This window comes from Culicoides brevitarsis, chromosome 2 (genome assembly GCF_036172545.1).
Source record: "Culicoides brevitarsis isolate CSIRO-B50_1 chromosome 2, AGI_CSIRO_Cbre_v1, whole genome shotgun sequence".
NCBI classification, from domain to species: Eukaryota; Metazoa; Arthropoda; class Insecta; order Diptera; family Ceratopogonidae; genus Culicoides; species Culicoides brevitarsis.
Window position 1 is genome coordinate 12,911,617 of NC_087086.1, and position 21,438 is coordinate 12,933,054.

Consider the following 21,438-nt stretch of genomic DNA (forward strand, 5'->3'; position numbering starts at 1 on the left):
AAATGCAAATAAAAAATATTCTGTGGGATTTGCTGTTCACATTTTGCCTGCAACTGTCACTTGTCTTGTTTACCACATGAAAAATTAAAAGAAAAATAGAAAAAAATTTTTTTTAAGCAAAAATGTTGAAGTCAGTGAGAGGACTTGTAACACTTACACGAAATATAAACAAATTTCCTGCTGTCAGATGCTTCTGCAGTGATTTGTCCCTCAAAACGCTTTATCCAAACAGTTCCTTGAAGATTACGACACCGACTCCCGTAAGAAATATTTTTTTTTTTTTGAATTTTTTAATAAAAATTACATTTTCAGCCCCCAAAAGGCGAAAAATTCAATGGATTCATCCCGATGAACGAACTTGAAGTCACCTACAGTCGCAGTTCGGGTCCCGGAGGGCAAAATATTAACGTCGTCAACACAAAATGCGATCTTCGGTTCAAATTTGAGAATGTTACGTTCATCCCGGAGGAAACAAAAAAACGTTTAATGGAACAAGTGAGCTTTTTTACTTAAAAAAAATATTTTTTTTTAATTTTTTATAATTTTTTTTAGTATAAAAATCGAATCACGAAAGAAGGATACTTTGTGCTAAAAAGCGAACTTACCAGATATCAAGCCCTGAACCTCGCGGACTGCCTTGAAAAGCTAAGAACCCTCATCCGGAGCGCTGAAGTGCCGGAAAAGAAGGAATTGAGCCCGGAAAAGAAAGAATCACTGCAAAAGCGTCAAGAACGGGCGAACAGAGAGCGACTTTTAGTGAAGAGACATCGATCGCAAGTCAAAGCTGATCGACAAGCAACCGGTTTTGAGTAGTTTTTCACGGGAAAAATTAGAAATTTGAATAAAAAACAGCTTTAGAGGAGTTTTTGTGTTGAAACATTTATTCCTTCATCATTTTTTGGTATCTTTACTACTACAATATTAATCGATAATGCATAATTTTGGTTAATTTATCGCCTTATCACTGTGCTGAGTAACTTTTAAAATCATAGAAAGGAAATTAAAACAGTTGAAAGCGATTAAAAAATACTAATTTTCATTTTAAAAAAATACTAAAGTGGAAAATTGATGCGTTAAGTACTAGAGTTAATCGAATCTCGTTGAAAATATTCGAGAAATTTTAAAAATAATTTTTTTGTGATTGTTCTTTAGTTGCAAGATCATTTTTTTCAGACAAAAAGCGTATAACGTAAGACGACGAGATGACTACTTTCTCCGGTGCCGCCCAAATGCGTATCGGAGACGTGTCGGAATCGCATGAACTTAAGCACTTCCGATGCCAAGACTGACGCCAGCGGCGAAACTTATCAAGAAAATGTGGAAATCGTTGATTTTGGGTCCGTCATTGTCGCCGAGGAAGCTGGCGTACCATTTCTTGGCCTGTTTTCGCTTCTTGTTGACGGTATTTTCGGCAGTGGCGATCGCACGATCGACATATCGTTCAGCCTGAAAGAATTTTTTCAAAAATTTCGATTAAAATTCGGCATAAAAAGGGATGAAAAATTGAAATTTTGGTGAAATTTTGGGGAATTTTCTATTGAACTACAATGAAAATGCACTTTTGAAGTAAATTAATCGGAAAAATTGAGAAATTTATTTCACCATAATTTCAGTCATTTAATTTCTAACAACACAATTTATTTAGAGACAGCACCCCACACCGACGAGAAACCCACCGATAAAACTGACTGTCAACATTGATTGCTCTTTTGCGACCCGGGCAACCTAAAAATTTGTCATTCGCGTGTTTTTTAAATGATTTTTGCCTGAAAAATGCATTTTCGCGGAATTTTCTTACCTTGTCCAACAATCCGGGCTTCTCGTGGGTCACAGCTTCGGTAACTTTGTCCGAAACTTTGTCCATTTTACGCGTAATTTTGTTCCAGTCGACCGTGATGTAGCCCTGTTGGTGTGCCAATTGCAGCAAAATGATGCCGCCGCCAACTGCCAAGGCAGCGACTTTACCAACTTTCATTGTGACGTAACCGGTAGCCCTAAAAAATGTTAAAAATTATTTTTTTCCATTAAAAATTTTAAAATTTTTCTCACCATCCACTTCCGGCTCCCACGAGAATTTGTTGTGCGGCAGATTTCTTGCTAACGTCGCCCAAAACGCGATCCAAAATGCCATTTGCTTCGCTCATCGTGATGATTTTGTTGTTTTTCGCTTCCTTTGCGTCCTTGTTTGCTGTAACCATCGATCACCTGCCTCGCTGCGTGTGCGAGAAAAAAAAATTTATGCGTAAATGTGACGAAATGCTTCTATTTTAGGTGTTAAGAGTTATGTTCAAGGCGATTATCTCATCTATCGCATATGTATATGAGTCACAGATGAGCTACGTGATAGAGTCTCGACGAATTCTTGATCAAGGTCGTGTTAATAAACGCACAGACAGCTGCAATTTTTTCGACAAAGCAAATCCTGCAGCGTAATTTCCACGTTTTGGCGGAAAAATTGAGGCTTCTGATGGATTTTTGATGTTTTTACCGGGATTTTCTTACCTTTTTGATAGTTTTTGCAGTTATGTAATGCTTTTTCTGGATATTTAATTAAAAAATCGAGAAATTTTCTACTAGAATTTTTTTTGTTTTTCAGTTATACGACTTGCAATAGTGATGTAAAGGGTGATTTTTAATTAAAATTAATCAAAAATTTGAATATTCTTTAATTTTTTAACGAAATTTTAATTAAAAAATTATTTTTTTTATGGAAAATTGTCAAAATTTAGTGAAAAAATTAATTTTTAATCAAATTTTCGTTAAAAATTTTTATTTTTTCTTTGAATTTTTGATGATTTTCATTAAATTTGTTAATTTTTAGTTAAATTTTTGACATCACTATCGATTATTTTGCTACGAGAGGGCGCTGCAGTGGCACGTCAAACCGATTGCATCACTTTCATTCGTCTCAAACGTCAAATATCAACGCAAGTACGAAAAACATTTGCAATTCAGGGCAATTTGGAGCCTTTTTCATTATTTTTTTCCGTTAATTTGAGTCAAATGTTAGAGTTGAGCGGCATTTCTCACGCACAATGATAGTAGAAAGCGATGAAATCAACTTGTCGATGCAGGAACTGCAAATATTGTCGGAGCTTGACAGGTAATTTCGCTTTTTCCGTTCGCATACGCTGTGCACGGTTGTTGTTGTTTTCGGTTTTTGTGATGCGCGATAACGAAAACTTTTGCCTTTTTTGCAGCCGACTCTTTGGCTTCGTGAAGATAAATGCGCCGGAAAATGTCAAGAAGAAGGAGATGCTTGTCAAGGTGCGTTTTAACCCCCATCCGCTTGCCGGAATTTCTCGTTTTAACAAAATTTCTCTCTTTCCAAGGCCGCCAAGTATCTCGAACGGATGCTGATTCAGGTGCAGCAGCAACGCGAACGCGACGGAGCCGAAAACGACGAAGACCCGTCGCCAGACAAGAAACAACTCGCGATCGAGCCAAAGTCCGTGGACGAGGAAAAAAGTGAACAAAATGACGCAAAAGTGTCGGAAACGGAGGAGAAACCGGCAGAAAGTGCCAGCAACGATGTCGAGATGAAAGACGTCGAAAAAGCCGATGGAGCAGTGGTGAAAGTGGAAAATAAGGAAAATAGCACGACGACGACGACAGAAGTGGTTGAGGCGGATAGTCGGGAGAAGGATTTGACAATCGATCCACGCACGTACTGCAAATTAGGTCATTTTCATTTGTTGCTCGAGGATTATGCGAAAGGTGAGTTTTAACATTTTTTTTTAAGGAAATTTGATGAAAATTTAAATTAAATTTATTTTTAGCACTATCCGCATATCAAAAATATTACAAATTATGTCCAGAGTACTGGAAAGACTTGCCTTTTTTGTACGGACTTGGTCTCGTTTATTATCACTTCAATGCCTTCCGATGGTGAGTACAATTTTTAATTGATTTTCTAAAATTTTGACGTCGTTTTACAAGAAATTTACATTTTTTTAATGAATTTTTTTTAAATTTGTTGAAAATTTCGATATTTCATTACGATTTAAATTGAAAAATTTTCAGTAAATACCGTGTTTCGTCAAATTTTCTAAATATTATTTTAAAAATTTGTATAAAAATGTCCAAAAATGATCCGTTGATGATCAAATGACGACTTTTGCTATGAGTTATATAAAAAAAAAAATTTGAAAAATTATTAAATTTTATAGATTTCGAAGGTCTTCGTAGAATTTTTAATATTTTATAAAAATTTTTGTTAAAATTTTAAAGATCAAAAAGAAATTTTTTAAAAATAATTCTACAAATTGACGAATTTCGTACTATTTCGCAGGTTTTTATCAAAATTTTATTATTTTAACACGAATTTCTGTAAAATTAATTTCATATATTTAAGATATTTTTCCAAAAAATGATAAATTTTTAAAAAATTTGTCAAAAAAAAATTTACTTTCGTCAATTTTTCAACATTTTATAATTAAATGTGAGAAAATTGTTCAAAAAATCAAGAATTCATTAACAATTCATTAAATTTTTTGTTACATTTATAATTTTTATCAAACTTTTTTAATTTTTTTTCAAGTACAAAAAATATTTTCTTGCACATTATGTTTAAAAGTTACTAATTTTTCTTTATTTTTTATCCAAAATATTTATTATTAGTTTGAAAATTTTCAAATTTTGGTAATTTTTATTATTTTTTAAATATTTCGTTAAAAATTTTTATTAAAATAATTTCAAAAATATTTAAAATTTTTTTTTTTGCAATATTTTCAACAGTTTACCACAAATTAGGTCAAAAACTATTAATTTTTTTTTTTTAAAAATAATATTTCGTCATGATTTTTAAATTTTTTAATAGTTTTTCAAAAACTTATTTAAATAAAAAATGTCAATAAATTCACTCTTTTTGATCATTTACGTCCGATCCTATCAAATATAAACTTGTTATCAAAATTTCTGTGAAAAAAATTCAATGTCACTCTTTTCGAGTCCTATAAGATTCCATCACTTTTACTTTTTTTTTCAACAAGTTTTTTTTTTATTATCTAAAATTTCTCGAGCGGATGTTCATTTCCGTCGCTCAACCACACAGAAATTTATCCTATTTTCTACAAAAGAAGTCGACCTTCAAGTAACTCACTTGTAATTCGATCCTGACGGCAATCGAACGCAGACTGTGAAGCACAAAATAACAAAAATATTTTTTTCAAAGCACTTCTATGACGAATTTTTATGTGAGAAACACAAAACTGAACAAAAACTGGTTTAAATAGAGAACAATCCGTCACTTACTTAGCACTTGTTACGTCATCGAGCACTTCATAAAAGACAATTACACATCTCATGTGCGTTAAAAGCAACTCGCAGCATGAAACGAACCACAAGGAAAGACAAGAAAAAAACAATAAAAGAATTTTTACCTTTCTTCTTTCTCTCATTTTTCGTCTGTTCGGGCTCGTCTTCGGTCATTAAATAATTTTTTCTTCATTTTACGCACGTAACATTTCATTTCAAACAAAAAAATAAATAAATAACACTACTTCTCGTCATCAACAACAACATCGTTCTTGTTGTAATCACACAAAAAGTGCATTGAACCTGTTGAATGTGTTAAACTTCGTCTTCATTCAATTTTATGGTCGGTCTTGTAACACAAAAACTTTTATTATTTGGGGCACTAATTATGCGGTTTATGCTTTTTTGTACATTTTTACGACTCGAACCTCTTAAAATTTAATTTTTCGACTGAATTTTTCGAAAAAATATCTAAATCTCTTCGGATTTCCTGTTGGTTAGAAATGCCGCCGGTCCGCACGAAAGGAAGTCGACACACGATTCGATTGAATTTTCGTCAATGTCGTCGGTGAACGTGTTGCATCCCTTCGTTAAAAATTATTACGTCTGACGATGCTGCCCAACCTCCAACGCAGAAAAGTGCACATCTGCTGCCAATCGATATGATCAGTCTCGAACAAAATATTCACACCGATGCAATGGAGAGACAGCACAGAAAAAAAATAAAATAATTTTTCATGTTTATTGTTTGTGTCAGGCTGTGAGTGCTGTGAGCTGCGAACGAATTGACTGGGATGGATTTGTTGTGATTTGGTTGTGATTGTGCAAATATTAGCACAAAAGAAAGGGATATTTTGTTTATTTTGTGCTCGGCTCATGTGAGTGTGTGTGTGTGTCTGTTGGGGAAGTGTTTTCGAGTGTCGTGCGAGGGAAGTCGTAAAAAATATTATTTATGATTAATTTTTGAGAAGAAAAGTTGTCGCTGTGGGAAATGGTGTGCAATTATTGAGTATTATTTGGAAATTAATTGGTTTATGAAGATTTTTTTTGACCTTGAAATATTTATTTATTGTTTAATTTTTTTAATACGAATTTTTTAAAATTTTACAATTCGATAGAATTTTATTTGATTAAAAATTAAATACCTAATTTTAAAAAAATTGAAATATTTAAAAAATTTTTAATTTTAAAAAATTTCATATTCGAAATTTTTTTTAAGTGAATAAATAATTCTTAAAAATTTTTTGTCAAAATTGCCAAATTTTTTACAAAATTTTTAAATTTATGTGGATTTTTGACTATTTTTAAAGAGTTAATAACGGATTGAATCAGAAAAAAATGATTTTAAAGTTTTAAACGGTCAAATTTTGAATTGACATTTTCTGTCAAAATTTCCAAATTTATTTATTTAACAAAATAAATTTTGATAGTAAAAAAATTTAAATAAAAAAAAAATTTTTAATTTATTTTGTATACATTTTAAAACATTTAAATTCTTTTAAAAAAATTTTAAATTAAATTTCTAAATATTCAATTACTTTTAAATTTTGATAGGGTTTTTAATTGATTTTCATTCGTATATTTTAAAATTTTGTGACAAAAAAAAATAAGAATTTGATTTGAAATATAAAATATATTTTTTAATCATAAGTCGTCAAAAGTAGCGAAAAAATAGGATTTTCATTAAATTTCAATTAAATTCTTAAATATTTTTTAATTGAATAACAAAAAAAAAATTTTAAATAATTTTATTTTTTCATACAAAATGCCATTTTTTTATTTTTGATTTTTAATCAATATTTTTGTTGTTTTGAGTTTTTTACATTGATATTTGTGTATTTAAAATTCGTTCAAAAATTTTTCAATTAAAATTGAAAAAAAAATGAATTTTAAAAAAATAACTATCAAAATTTTTTTGAAAACAAAAATTCAATAATTTTTATAAAAATTATTTTTAAAAGAAATTTTTATGTTGAATACGATTTTTAATACAAAAATTACTAAAAATTGAAAAATTTTTAGTATAGAATTTATTTTTTAGAATTTAAATAAATTTTAATTAAATATAAATTTTTAATTAATTAAATTTTTTAACGGTAACTTTTTGAATTGACATTTCAAAAATTTTTATTGTTTTCGGGCAAAAAAATAATTTTTTCAACATTTTTAAACGCAATTTAACAATTTTTGACTGAAGAGTACGTCAAAATCAACATTCTTTCAGTATATAAATTTTTTATTCTACATGAAATCTTCTTTACTTGAATTTATCTTGTCTTTCTTCTCACATAGCATTAGTACAAAGTTCAAGAAAATGCAATTTTCCCCATAAAATATTCAATAAAATTCAATGCAAAGTCACGTAAACAAACAAAAACAGACAGACTCGACACCTTTTCGCATCCAACACTCATCTTCACTCCCATAAAAATTATTCTAACTCGCAACCGGGGACAAATCCGGAAATCCTAAAACATCTCGTGACAAAAGGAAACAACAAAAAAAAACTCTTTTATTACAACAAACCAAACGAAAACTATCGTCCTCCATTCTTCCATCCACTTCAACCTTCATCTGTGCATCTGTTATATCTATCAGCAAAGCAGCGTGTCTGCTGCCTTTTTAATCGTCGTCTCCGTTGTTTTTGTTGTCGTGCAAAATTTCCTCCAAACAAACACACACAGGGACGCGTTTCGCACACTTTCCTAGTAAAAATAAATTTAAATCTAATTTATCACTCTACTACCTCTTCAGGCAGGCGGACTACGTGCAAACTGAAATTTGAGAGTCCCGTATTTACTTCATCGGTCAATTCCCTTACAAACGAAAAAAAAAAAACAAAATAATAAGCGGAGATTCTCAGAAAATGCATTTAACTCTCGTCGTCTCGTGAGCGAACGTGAGGCTCCCAACCGGATTTCGCCATTCTCTCACTGCATTGATAGAGAGCTCGCTCCTCATTCGTCGAAAAAACGACTTTTTAACCAATCCACGTTCGAGTTTCAGCTAACAGCCAATCGCCAGTCGTGCATTTGCCTCTCACGAGACTGCAGGGAAGTAATCGAGGTACGACCGAAAAATTTTTGTATTCAGTTTAGTGCGAGAAGTCGATGCGTTCGGTTGTGCGGTCGTACTTTTTCATGTTTTTTCCTCGTATATACACACAAGGGACCGTACAGACATACACACAGCGCGAATTTTATAAGGGAGTAGTACACTTTTTTGGGGTGTCGAAGAAAATTTCCGCAGAAATCACGGAATAAAAAGCCTCGAATCGCTGCAAAAAAGTGAATTAAACAGTTTGACAAACAAAATACTCAGTTAATTGTAAAAAATACTGCCGTTAATCGTTAGAAATAAGAAGAAAGAAGAATTTTTTCATACAATTTTTATGTAAAATTCAATTTTTACTCACACAAACAAGACTTTATTACGATCCGCTTGGTGAGATTTCGATAACGAAATTCCGATCAGATTGTATGTGTTCTATTCTTTGACGAAAAAAAATAAATAAATAATAAAAATTGATTAAAAATAATAAAAAATAAATTAAATAAATAATTTTTAAAAAGTGAAAAAAAATTTGGTTGTGTAAAAAAAAATTATAATAAAAATTAAGAATATTAAAAAAAGTGAGAAACTAAATAAATTTATGTGAAAAGTGACAAAAATAATTTAAAAAAAAAATTTAAAAAAAAAATTAAATTAAAAATTAATTAAAGGATAATTATTAAAAAAGAAACGTCACTGCCTCAAACTACTGCCTGTAGAATTAAAAAAATAAAAACTTTGACAAAATTTCTTTAAACAAAGTAAGTTTCTTTTTAAAAAAAAAATTTAAATCAAAAAAAAAAAAAAAAAAAAATTTTAAGAGTGCGAAAAATTCCTTTCAACCCCTTCTTTTAACTAACAGCCGTTGCAATGTTTCTAAAATGTTTAGAAGAAAATTTTATTAATAGTTTCTTGGCAAAATTAAATATTTAGGGTGAACGAGTTAGAAATGTTCCATCGATGAAGACCCATTTTTTTTGTATTTTATTTATTTACCCTCGAGATTTAACAGTTGATATTGTTTATTATTATTTTATTATGACTACACGCATGTACAAGACGAAGTGTTGTTACATAATGTGAAATTTTTATAAATGAATTTTTTCCCACGATTATCAATCAAACAAAAAACAAAAAAAAAATGAAGTATATAAGCGAGCGCGGAACAAAGCGAGCGATAATCACTGTGATTTTTTGATTGACAAGTGATAAAAAGTCATTGTCGCAGTTGTTTTTGATGATGTTGTTGGAGGAGGATGCGGAAAAGATATAATTTAGGAGGTCAGAACCTTGTTGGAGGTTGCTCGAGTTGTAAATGCTGATAAGATTTCTCGTGTGTTTTTGTCGGCTTGTGATTAAAGTTGAGATTATAGGGTTGTTTGAAGTTGGATTTAGATTTTACTGTGGAATTTTGTTTAATTATGTTTTAAAAATATGTTTTCAAGCGAATTTTAAATCAAAATTATTATTTATTTTTAAAAATAACTAATTTATTAAACTAAATAATTTGTAAATAACAAAAAAATTATACAAAATTTAAAAAATAATAATTTTAAATGATTTAAATTAAATTTAAAAAATTTTAATTTTAATAAAAAAATAAAAGTTTAAAAATTCAGAAAATTTTAGATTTAAATTTAATTTTAAAAAAATTATAAAATTCAATTATTTTAGTAATTATTTTTTTTTTAATAATTAAATTGTATTATTTTAAGCCTTTTTTTTAATTCTGATTATTTTTATTTAAAAATGTGCTAAATTTAAAATTTCTGGAATTTTTAGAGTACAAATTTCATAAAAATTTGTTAAAAATGTATATGATGATGCAAGATAAATATAAAATAATTTAATTTAGTTTTATTATTTAATTCAATTTAAATTATTTTTGTAATTTTTTTGAATGATTTTTTTTATTAATTATTTAATTAATTAAATTTTGTAGTTTAATTTAATTTGTTCGAATTTAAATCTCAGTTGAAAATTTTGCAAATTTTTGTTGGGGTAAAAATTACAACTTAAAATTTAATTAAAAAATAAATAATCAAATTTTTTAAATAATTTTTTAATTAATTTTTTTAAAATATTTTTTAATATAATTTTTTAAATATTTTTTTTTTAAATTTTACATTTAAATTTATTAAAAAATGTTAAATTTAATTTTTTTTAAATAAAAAAATTGCTTCTGTTAAAAATTAATAAATTTTAGATAAAATTCAAAACTTAATGAATCATTAACTTTTACTCAAAGATGAAAAATCATTTTTTCTAATAATAAAAATCATCAAATCTGTCAATAAAACGTCACTTCCGAAGATTTCTGTAAAAACTCTCCCTTACAACTTCCCACAAAAATCATGACTTGCCAACTACTCGATGACGGAGCTCACTTTGCCGTAAAAAACATCATTACAATGCAAATCAAGTTGATTCATTCGTCAACTTCACCGATCCACACAATGACGCACTTTTTTATATTCCGCACACACCTCCGATGAAGCATTTCCAGGAAAAAATCAATTATTTCTCAGAAGTGTTCACATAACGGGATTTCCATTATTTTTTACTGAACGTAATTTTTTACTAGCATTTCATTGCAATAGTGAAAAATTTGAAAAACGGCAATGACATTCGTTCTAAATTTATTTTTATTTATAAAATTTCTTTGTTTTCGCGAAAATCACGTGATCCGAGTAAAAATAACTCAATGTGCTAAAAAAAATTATAAACAAATAAAAAATAAACAAAATGTAACTAAGTAATAATAAAAAGTAGCTTCGTTCGTACTTTACGTTCGAGCTGATGACCCAGTTTTCGATTATTATTACATTTTATTATATACTTACTCGCAAGTCGTTGTCGTGGTCGTCGTCGTCATGCATACACTTACACTTACGTTATGTTCTAGTTGCTGCTCGTACTCGTCACACAAACCTCAATTTCGAGAGATTTAAACTTTTTTCTTACTTTTTTGGACCACAAGACGATTTATTTGGTCGTAAACGAGAGAAAAACATCAAAAAGTAACACTTTCAAATTTTTTTTCGTCACTAATGCTCCTTTCAAAAAATTTTTTTTACGTGTTTGCCACTATTTGAACATATGTTTTTTTTATTTATTTTTTTTTTGTGATACGAGTCTGTACGAGACGAACGGAAGTAACAATATAAATGTTATTTAAATATTTTACATAAAAAATAAAATTTACTTACACTAAAACGAGAGTGATTAGTGACGTGTGCGTTTTAATGGGGCTCCGACTCGTTAAAATTCTTGCATGCAAAACCTTTGAAATTGATAAAAGAGCGAAAAATAAAGCAAATGATAAAAATAAAACAGGTTTCGGATTTAAATAAAATTTTTGAAATTCAAATAACTGCAGAAATTCATCGGTCATGAGTCACTTTACGGCCCGAAAACGGAATAAAAAAGACAAATTTAAAAGGCCTTTACAACAAATTCACGTTTTCTCGTTGAATATATCACCTTTACGCTAATGTGTAACTTTTACATTCGAATAAATAACGTTTGTAATTAATTCTAGATTTTAGTGGTGTGTGTTTCGCATGCACCAAAGTATCGCGCGACGCAGTTATGCAACACATTGCATTTAATATTGTGTTGGTAACTAACGTTTTGTGACAAAGGAAATACTTTTTTTTATGGTTTAGGCAGAAAAAAAAGCTTTGCAATAATTTAGCATTGCAGGCGTCGTGCAATTTTGCCTTGAAACGAGTCGAGACTCACGACGACGACGAGTGTAGTAGAAAATATTTAAATTTTGCGGAGAACTTTTTTATTTATTTGTTGCTGTGTATTTATATTTCAATTATTTGCGATGAAATGCAATATGCGAATATTTTCATAATAAATAAATAAATATGGAGAGAATCAGCAAAAAAAAGTTTAGTGCAGAAATTTATGGAATTTTATGGGGAAATGTTTTGTTAAATGGAAGGAAATTTAAAACGAGGTTAGGTTTTTTTATGGTTTTAATTATTTTTGAGGTTTTCATGAATTAAATTTTTTTTTCTAATGTACGAACTAGACTTTTCAAGTTAAATTAGTAAAAAAAAATAAAAAATAAATAAAATTAATTTAAATAAAAAAAATTATTTTAAATTTAATTAAAAAAATTAAATTCATTTCGATTTTTCTTAAAGAGTTACATCAAACATAGGTATATTTTTTTAATATTAGTTAATTAATTTTTAAAATATTTTGTTGAATAAAAAAATTTCTGGTAAATTTTGTAAAAACAGCTTTATGAAAATAAATTTTCCTTGAGAATTAAAAATTATTTTCACATGTTTTTAAGTTAAAAATTAATTTTAGCCGATTTTTTTTAGTTTTTTTAATTTTTTTTTTTAAATGTAAAAAGATTTTTTTTAAATTTATAAAAAATATTAATTTACTGAAAAATTAACTAAAAATAATTTTTTTTTAGTTTTTTTTTGTGAAACAAAAATTTTTAAAAGTAATTTTTCTTTATTGAAACATTTAAAATTTAATTTTTTTTAATAAAATAAAATTTATATTATTTATTTTTTAAAAAAGTTTAAAAATAAAATTTAAGATGAAGATTTAAATTAACTATAAAAAAATTAAAAAAATAAATAATTATAAAAAGTAAATAAAAAATTGTAAAATAATAAATAAAAAAATATTAAATATATTGATAAAAATTTATTAAATTAATTAATTATTTAAAAATTTTAATTAAATAAAATAAAATAATAAAAATTTTAAAAATTTAATTAAAAATTTTGTGAAAATTTAAACTTTTTTTTATTAATGAAAACAGATTTTTAACTTAATTGACCTTCATTTCCTCGAAATTTATTAAAATTTTCCATCAACTCTTGAAAACATTTTAATAAACTTAATAAAAAATCGTCTAGACTATAATTTCCATGAGAGCTGACATCCTCATTAATTAAAAAATAATTAAATTTAATGAAAAATCCGTCAAATCTCAACTCTTTCTAATAAATTTAAACATTTTTCATGAATTTATTTCTTCAATTTGAAATTTAAACAACAACACATGATGATGCGGGATCTCTCTTTCTCATTTACCTACACATTTCGTTAGTTAACACACAAAAAATCACAACAAAAAATAAAATAAAAACAATTTACTTTTAAATACTTTGAACAAAAATACCAACACAAAGATTTTTACAGCGAGCGAGAGTCAAAAAAAAAAACGAGAGACTGCATTCGAAGACAAACAACTCTAATGACTCTATTGCGTTTTTTTGTGTATTATTTACCTTATAAATAAATTTCGATCCAACATATTTCATTATACGGGATCCGCTTAGTTGTTCATAAATCGTTTGTATTATTTTTGTGTTATGTTATGTTTAAAATGAAAAAAAACCGGTTTCTTGGAGGAAAGCACGATAAAAATGCTACTTTTGTGTGTCTGTGTGAGTTCATCGTTGCTCGTCAAGCACGAAACGTGTTATTGAATGGAATTAAATACAAAAAAAAATGTTTGAAGAATAAGAAGTAACTGTAATTGTTTGAGATGATGATCGTTCACTTCTTTATTTTTTAATAAAATTTAAAAGTCTGTCGATGAAAATAAAAAAAAATAAAATCATTAATATTCATAAAAAAAATTTAAAGAGACAAATTATTTAAAAAAAAATAATAAAAAATTTATTAGAGCAATAAATCATTTTTTTGACCTTCCGATTTTTTTATTAATTTTTTTTTCTTCCTCAAAAATTCAGAAATTATTAATAAAAAAGTGCAATCCACTCGTCGCGAGTAATAAAAAAAATATAAAAATAAATAATTGAATCAGCTGATTTTTTATGTTGTATAATAATTGTTGTTGTTGTTATTATGATGCGAAACACGAGCAAAATTTCTCGACATGTGTACATAAAATATACAAAATAAATAAACAAAAAGTGCATTTACTGCACCGTCCTTTTGACAAACCTGTTTTCCATATTTTTATATCATTCCGAAACTTTACCTGCGTCTCGCGTATAAAACCTGCTCAACATATGCGTGTCTTCCTTCCATGGTATGGTTGATGATCACACAAGTTTATTGTTTTGAAATAATTGCACTGTTATTGCACAAAAAAGTGCTGCCTAGTGCAAAAGAGAGAGAAATAGCGTTGAATCACTTCTTCTACTACTCATAGGTCAATAAACCTCACATTAAAGTTATATTTTATACACAAAACGAGTATCTGCCTATTTTTTTTTTTTTTTTTTTTTGCGATTTTGCGGCGATATGAATATGTGGGGAATGAAAGAAAACTATTTTAGTTAAATAAATATATAAAGGCAATTATTAGTTAAATAGCTCGCTGGAATGTGTAATTATCGGACAAGTTGACGGATCAGATGAGGCAGGTTGATGATGTCCGAAGAAGGAGTTGAAGATCACCTGTGGAGTTGATATTTATTTATTTTTTTAATTTGAACTGAAGAAATGTAGTTTTTTGAAATTAATTTCTTGCTGAGCGTGGTTAATGAACGATTTCATGGTACAATTAACTCTTTCTGGGGTAATTTTTTGTAATGAAGAATATTTTTTAAATTTTTATTGAATTATTTATTTTTAAATTAAATTAATTTTTAATTATAAAATTTTATGCTACAATTTTTCAGTTTTAGTTGATTTTCGTCTTTTTAAGTCAATTTTTCAATAATATCCAATATTCAATACAATTTTTTTCAAAAGAATTCTCAAAAAAAAAAATAAATAAAAGATTATTTCTTATAATTTTTTTTTTGTCAAATTAAATAATAATAAATAAAATAATTTTTTTATCAGAAATATTTTAAAAAATGGCAAAAAATAAAATATTTGAATAATTTTGACAAAAAGTTATTTTCTTAAATTTTTCTATAATGTTTTTATAGAATTTTGTGATGTTCAAAAATTTAAAAAAAAATTAACAAATTTTTTATTTAAAAAAAAAAAAATTATTTTTCAATATACAATTAAAGTACCTAACTAACGATATTTTTTTTTTAATTAAATTAAAAAGGAAGATTTTTTCATAAATGCTCTTAGATATTAAAAAAATGTCCTGTTTAATTTAATTTAAAAAAAATTTGATAATTTTTTTTATCGTTAGTTACTTTAATTTTATTTTAATAAATAAAAAATAAAAAAAATTGTTAATAAAAATTTAATTAAAATTAATTTGATGTCAAACTAATTTGTAAACAAACTGCATGAAAAAATGGGGAAAAAAAATTTTAGAATAAATAAATAAATTTTAAAAAATTTAAATAAAAACATTAATTAATTTAAAAATTAAATAAAAAATTAATTATTAAAATTATTAAAAAATTAATAAAAATTTAAATTAATTTAAATTAAAAAATTAATAAAAAAAAATAAAAATTCAGTAACTTAAAAATTTTTAAAAGAATATTTTTCTAAATTTTATTTAAAAAAAATATTCTTGACCAAAAAACGAAGAATTTTTTATGTCATATTACAATTGAATATTAAAAAATCACTCATAACCTCATAAACATTTTTTTTTAAAGTTCATAAACCTACATTGACCTCATTTTGCAATTACCACAAAACCTTCATTCATTAGAGAAAAGGGTAAAAACTAATCCAAATTGATGATTTTTGTGTCGAAAGAACTCCCAATGGACTAATTTGAAAGAAAAAACTCACACTTCATTTTTTTTATTTATATTTTTCAACTTCTTTGGTGGTTTTTCCAACACTTCCTAAACGCATAAATAAACGAAAGATAAATATTTAACGACGAACTAATCATTTGATTAATTGCCTCGTACTCTCGATACTTTTTAATTGATGCGCATCTCACGTTCAAGCATTTAAAGAACTAATTGTTCGTTCTCTACTTTTTTATTATTTAAATCTCTGCCATTCATCAAAACTCTGTTTCATGTTACTTACACATTAAAAAATTTTTAAATATTAATCGTCGCCTTACTTACATAACACGAATTTTTCGGTGAAGTAGAAATGAAAGTTTTTCTGTATCTTCTTCGTAGAACAGAATTTTATGTATTTTTCGGTATCAAAAGTCGTGTCGGGGCTCGGAGAGAGGTGTGTGGTGCGCAACATAAAATAAATACACAAACACCACTACACACCTCCTTTCGTCGTCGTCGTCGTTGTCGTTCATGGAAATTATTGATTTAATGTTGCACATGTCTATGTTGTGCGCTTTCAACATAAAAATCTACGCGAACACACACAAACGCGCGATCCCAACAACTACAACAACAAAACGCGGATACATATGCCGTTCCCGAGCACTCTCTTTCTCTCTAAACAATCTTTCTCCTAATATTTTATGTGCGCTGCACGTGTACAAAATTGTTTGATAAAAAAAAAAATAATAAAAGGGAACATGGGATTTGTTCGTAGCGCGTTACAGAAACGTACACGAGGTACATAGCACGCCATATGATGGTGGTTGTCCTCCTTCCCTGCTTTTTATCCGGCGTTTGGCCTACGTGATTATATAAAGAAGGATATTTTTAGACGAATACCTCGTCGTGTCGTCGTAGCGTAAAGTGAATCGAAATGAAGGTGATGCTCAATTTGAGTCTTTTTCCATACAAAGTTGATTTTTTTTTTACATAAATTGTCACCCGTACGTCGAAGAAGCGTAAAGTAAGCAAGAATTCTAACAACGAATAAAAAAATCTATACATAACTAATTTTTGTGTACAGACCGGGCATTGCCCTCTGTTCTTCTACTCTACAATTCTATATCTCTATCTATGTAACTGTCTATATAATTCTTTTTTTTTTCGTGTATATAATGTTGTAGTAGAATAGTGGAAATGTGACGATGATGTTGATGATGATGACGATCGGAGTAAGTTTTGGAGCGATATTAAATTTTTATTTATTTTTTTTACTGAATAAATATTCAACAATTTATTTATTTTTCGTAATTTCCTTTGAAAAATAATTTAATTTAATTTATTTTATTAATTAAATCAACAAAAAATTTAAACAGTTTTTTCTTTGATTTTTTTAGAGTTTTTTTTTATTTTATTATTTTTTCAAAAACTGTTCAATTTGTTAGTAAAATATTTTTAATTAATTATTTTGTTTAAAATTATAGAACAAATTGATGAATTTTATTATTTTATTTAATTTTATTTATTAAATTTATTTAATTAAAATTTTTAAAAATTATTTTAACTATAAATCTCTTTAAAATTTTTAAAAGGAATTTTCAAAAATAAATTTTTCCTGAATATGATAAATAAATTACCGAAACTTTGGAAGAAGTAAAAAAATTGTAATAAATGCGACTAAATATAAAATATAAATAAAATTATTTTTATTCCGTTAAATATTTTATATTTTTTTTTTCTTTAGAAAAATTTAAAAAAAAACACAATTTCTAAGATTATTTTAATAAAATTGTTCAATGAATATTTTTTTTATAATTATTAAAAATGTTTAAATTAAATTATGGAAAAATTACTAAAAAGTCAGAAGAATTTGGAACCACAGATTAAAAGAAAAAAAATTTAATTATTTAAAAAAAAAATTAAAATATGCAGTTTTTGGCAAAATTTGGAAATTTTAATTAAATTTAATTAATTTCTAATATTATTGAGCTTAGAAATGTTTTTTAAAAAATATTTTAAGCTCATAAATGTAAAAAAAAATGTAAAATGGTTTTTAAAAGAATTTTAAACAATTAATTGTCTATAAAAAAATAAATTAAAATTTCTTTATTAATGTATTAATTTATTTATAAAAATTTATACAAATAGCTTGATATTCAAAATATTCTAAGATGATAATTTTCTTGCAATTTAATTTTTTTTTATTAAAATATAATTTTTTATTACAATAATTTTATGGTACAATTTTATTTGCCAAAGTTTGGTTCGAAGTAATTGAATGCTTTAAATATTGAACTGAATAAAATATAAACTGTGCCTATTTTCTCATGCGAAAAATATGTTTCCTTTAAAAAAAAAATTACTTTGAAAATTTTCACTTCCGAGGAAAATTCTTGTTTTCGTAAAACCACAATTCACCTTACTTTAAATGTTGGCGGCGGCAGCAGCAGGAGACAAAACCAATTATTTCTAACAACATTGCACGAACCCTTCTTCATTTAGTAGTTCCTTGCTTCACCTGAAACCCGTCGTACCTTGTTATTATTTTCTTGCTTTTTCTTCGTTTTTTGATGGCTTGATACAGTAAAACAAAAAAAATCCTCGCGATAGAAACACACGACGATGTCGACATCGACAAAAACGACGACGACGAGACTATCGAATATTTTATGCACGAGTAAGTAAACGATATTGATGATAATCTTGTTGCTGTTGTTGCTTTCCCACTCGACGTATGTGATTTAAACTGTTCAGACGAAAAAAAAAGCATACAAAACATCAAACACACAAAAGAAGGAATAAAAATGAAAACAAAACGCGTAGCAGACAAAAAGTCAAAGAACCTATTCATGATTGAAGTTCTCCTTTTTTTTCGGTCATTTTTCCATATTTTTGATTCGCTTTTGTGTTTTTTTATTCGCTTTTGTTTTGAGTAAATAGCGAATTTTATTTATTTTTTATTAGAACGAAATGTGAGAGAGTGTGTGTTTGTCCGAACCGACATAATGACGATAAATCAGTCGGTTGCATGTCAAAAATTCATGCGGAGAAATAGTGACAGATGTGTGTGGAAGGAGCATCTCCATGACATTGACCACCTTAGCTTGAAATTTTGTGTCTTTGATGAGTTTGGAAGACCTTTTTTTGTCATAGAAACAAATAATTTAAGGTTGAAAAAAATAAAAAAAAAATTTTTGTCAAGAAAAAAGCTTAGGAATTTTTTTTAGCAATTTTAATGAAGGTTTTTTGTCAAATTTGAATAAAATTACTCATTTAAAAATTATTTTTTGTATTAACATTTTAAAAATTGTCGAAATATCTAATTTAATTTTTTTAAAAATTATTTGACTATTTTTTTTTTTTTTTGATTAAAAATATTTTAATTTTAGTAAATAATTTTTTTAATAATAATTTTGAGTCATTTTTAAGGTTAATTTTTTCGAAAAAATATATTTTTAACAAAATTTTGTTGAAAAATTTGTGAAAAATAAAATTATTTAAAATTATGACAATTTTTATCATTAAAGCCAAAAATATTTTAAAATAACATTTTTAAAAATGTTTATAGGTATTTAATATATTAATTTTTTATTTTAATTATAAATTTTTATTTTTTAATTTATTTAAATATTTATCATTAAAAAAATATTTTTTAAAATAAAAAATAAAATATTAATTGAATAAAAAATTCTAAAAATTAATGATAAATAAAATTAATTAATTTTTTATCATAAAAAAAAATAATTAAATTAAAATAATTTTTAAAAAATTAAAAATAAATTATTTCTGAACAAAAATTTAAAAAATATATTTTTAAATTGTCATGAATTTTTTTAACAAAAAAAAATTAAATAAAAAAAAATCTGACAACTTTTAACTGTAAAAAAAAAATATTAACAAACAGTAAAAATATTGTCACAACTTTGTCAAAGTCACGTCAATAACAAATTTCCCAACAAAAGCACGAACATGACATAAAACGCATCAAAACATGTGTTCTCGACTGCATTTCACGTGCTTAACCCGCGCTAAACGTGATTTTTTTTGTTCATGTGTGAGTGACAAACTCTTTCTCTCGCATCCAATCTACATAAAAATAGTTTTCAAGTCATTATTTTCACAAGAAAATTCATTTTGAACCATATGCGCCGCCGCTTATAAATGTTTTTTTTTAAAAAAAACATCGGATTAAACACATAATCTGCGTTTTTTTTGTGTATGCGGCATTAACTCTCTCAACCATATGACTCGATTTCATTTAAAAAAATAATTTTTACAAATGGAGATGCACTTCAAATGAATTTTTAACATCATGAAGGGAGGAAAAGTGTTGAAAAAAAATTTATCGATTTTCTCTTAATTTTTTTTTTTTTTCGTGTCTGACCAGACCTGTTTTTATTATCATAATTAATTAATTTTCTGACAACAGGCGAATTGGCCATTGATGCCATTGTTATTTAAATTTTCGCCTGAATTTTATCGGCATGTGCATTCAATGTGCATTCGATACGAAAAATAAAATAAAAATGAGGAAGATGGTCGTTTTCGTCGCCCTCGTCGCGTCGGCATCGTCTACAGTTGACGCATAAACCGAACTGTCTGTCAGTCAGGGGTTAAATTAGGGGTTGTGCGCATCGAGGTACGGCATCGAAATAAAAAAAAAAAAAAAATATGATTGAATGATGGTGCACGTGACCAAATGTAAATGTTTTTATTTCCACGAAAGACAAAAAAAAAAATTTTCAAAGGAAATTTCTTGTTTGGGAATAAAATTTCTCATTTCCTGGCTGATTGTCGGAGATAACGTCGTAATTTAAGGCTTCGCTGCAACAAAAATGCCGAATGATAAATCCCTTCTTATGCAGAAATCCCTCTAGTGCGCTTCCTTTTGTTCTACGAAAAAGATAAAACTCGATAACAAAAGACGCATTTAACACACTTTTTCAACTTCACGCAGACAAGCAAAGACTGTTCAAAGGCAAGAACACGAGAGAAAGAGCACTTGTGTGATGAATTGCGATGAATGGAAGAAGCGAGAGAAAAGTCTACGCTTTGATATGTAATTTTACACGTTTCCGTTATGAAGTAGAACAGCAAGTTGTTGACCTGTTTTTGGCAAAATGCTCTTGCTTTGATGTATTTTCTTAGGGTTTAATTGCTGTACTTGGCAGCAAAGCATGGAAATTCAAAAGGTGAAAAGGAAAATCATTGAAACACCTTTTTAGGAAGAGATTTATCGTTTTATGGTTGTTCATTGATGGGTGAAGCGAAAATATGCCAGTTTTTAGGCTTATTTTGAATAATTTTTTTTTTAATTATTAATTTTAAAATATTTAATTTTTGATGAGATCTTGAAAAAAATGTTTTAATTTTTAATTTTCTCTTATAAAATTTCAAAAATTTAATTTTATTATTTTATTTAAATTTTTTAAGAAATAATTTTCATCAAATAATTTAAAAATAATTTTTTATCTCTTTAAATTTAATTAATTTTATAAAGGTTTTAATT

General features: G+C 26.8%; 3 protein-coding genes across 5 annotated transcripts in view; 2 read left to right on the plus strand and 1 right to left on the minus strand.

Moving 5' to 3' along the window:
* The first annotated feature begins 46 nt into the window (after positions 1-46).
* Positions 47-813, plus strand: LOC134831365 (large ribosomal subunit protein mL62). The gene is made up of 3 exons (XM_063845085.1): positions 47-260; positions 313-495; positions 553-813. The coding sequence occupies exons 1-3, from the start codon at positions 123-125 to the stop codon at positions 811-813; spliced, it is 582 nt and encodes a 193-aa protein (XP_063701155.1). The 5' UTR covers positions 47-122.
* A 132-nt stretch (positions 814-945) lies between these two features.
* Positions 946-2,625, minus strand: LOC134831366 (FUN14 domain-containing protein 2). 2 transcript variants are annotated; one of them, XM_063845086.1, is made up of 4 exons: positions 2,503-2,625; positions 2,050-2,213; positions 1,799-1,994; positions 946-1,446 (listed from the first exon to the last, which is right to left on the minus strand). In XM_063845086.1, the coding sequence occupies exons 2-4, from the start codon at positions 2,196-2,198 to the stop codon at positions 1,264-1,266; spliced, it is 528 nt and encodes a 175-aa protein (XP_063701156.1). In that variant the 5' UTR covers positions 2,199-2,213; positions 2,503-2,625; the 3' UTR covers positions 946-1,263. The 2 variants fall into 2 exon arrangements, with proteins under 2 accessions (XP_063701156.1, XP_063701157.1); XM_063845087.1 differs by lacking the exon at positions 946-1,446 and adding an exon at positions 1,560-1,725.
* Positions 2,626-2,920: 295 nt separating this feature from the next.
* Positions 2,921-21,438, plus strand: part of LOC134832518 (histone demethylase UTY) — a 40,483-nt gene continuing 21,965 nt past the window's right edge. The window contains exons 1-4 of one of the 2 annotated variants that reach the window (XM_063846575.1): positions 2,921-3,103; positions 3,201-3,267; positions 3,333-3,717; positions 3,780-3,888. In XM_063846575.1, the coding sequence (XP_063702645.1) occupies positions 3,036-3,103; positions 3,201-3,267; positions 3,333-3,717; positions 3,780-3,888 (629 nt within the window). In that variant the 5' untranslated portion in view covers positions 2,921-3,035. Of the gene's footprint in view, positions 3,104-3,200; positions 3,268-3,332; positions 3,718-3,779; positions 3,889-8,947; positions 9,069-21,438 lie in introns of those variants that run through there. The other variant, XM_063846576.1, reaches the window with a different exon arrangement.

Excerpts from the sequence above, each read along its gene's own strand:
- LOC134831365 (XM_063845085.1), top strand. The coding sequence starts at position 123 with ATGTTGAAGTCAGTGAGAGGACTTGTAACACTTACACGAAATATAAAC. Across the intron at positions 261-312 it reads AGATTACGACACCGACTCCC|CCCCCAAAAGGCGAAAAATT; the intron begins GTAAGAAATATT and ends TTACATTTTCAG. Across the intron at positions 496-552 it reads AAAAACGTTTAATGGAACAA|TATAAAAATCGAATCACGAA; the intron begins GTGAGCTTTTTT and ends AATTTTTTTTAG.
- LOC134831366 (XM_063845086.1), bottom strand. The coding sequence starts at position 2,198 with ATGGTTACAGCAAACAAGGACGCAAAGGAAGCGAAAAACAACAAAATC. Across the intron at positions 1,995-2,049 it reads GTGGGAGCCGGAAGTGGATG|GGCTACCGGTTACGTCACAA; the intron begins GTGAGAAAAATT and ends AACATTTTTTAG. Across the intron at positions 1,447-1,798 it reads AGCCCGGATTGTTGGACAAG|GCTGAACGATATGTCGATCG; the intron begins GTAAGAAAATTC and ends AAATTCTTTCAG.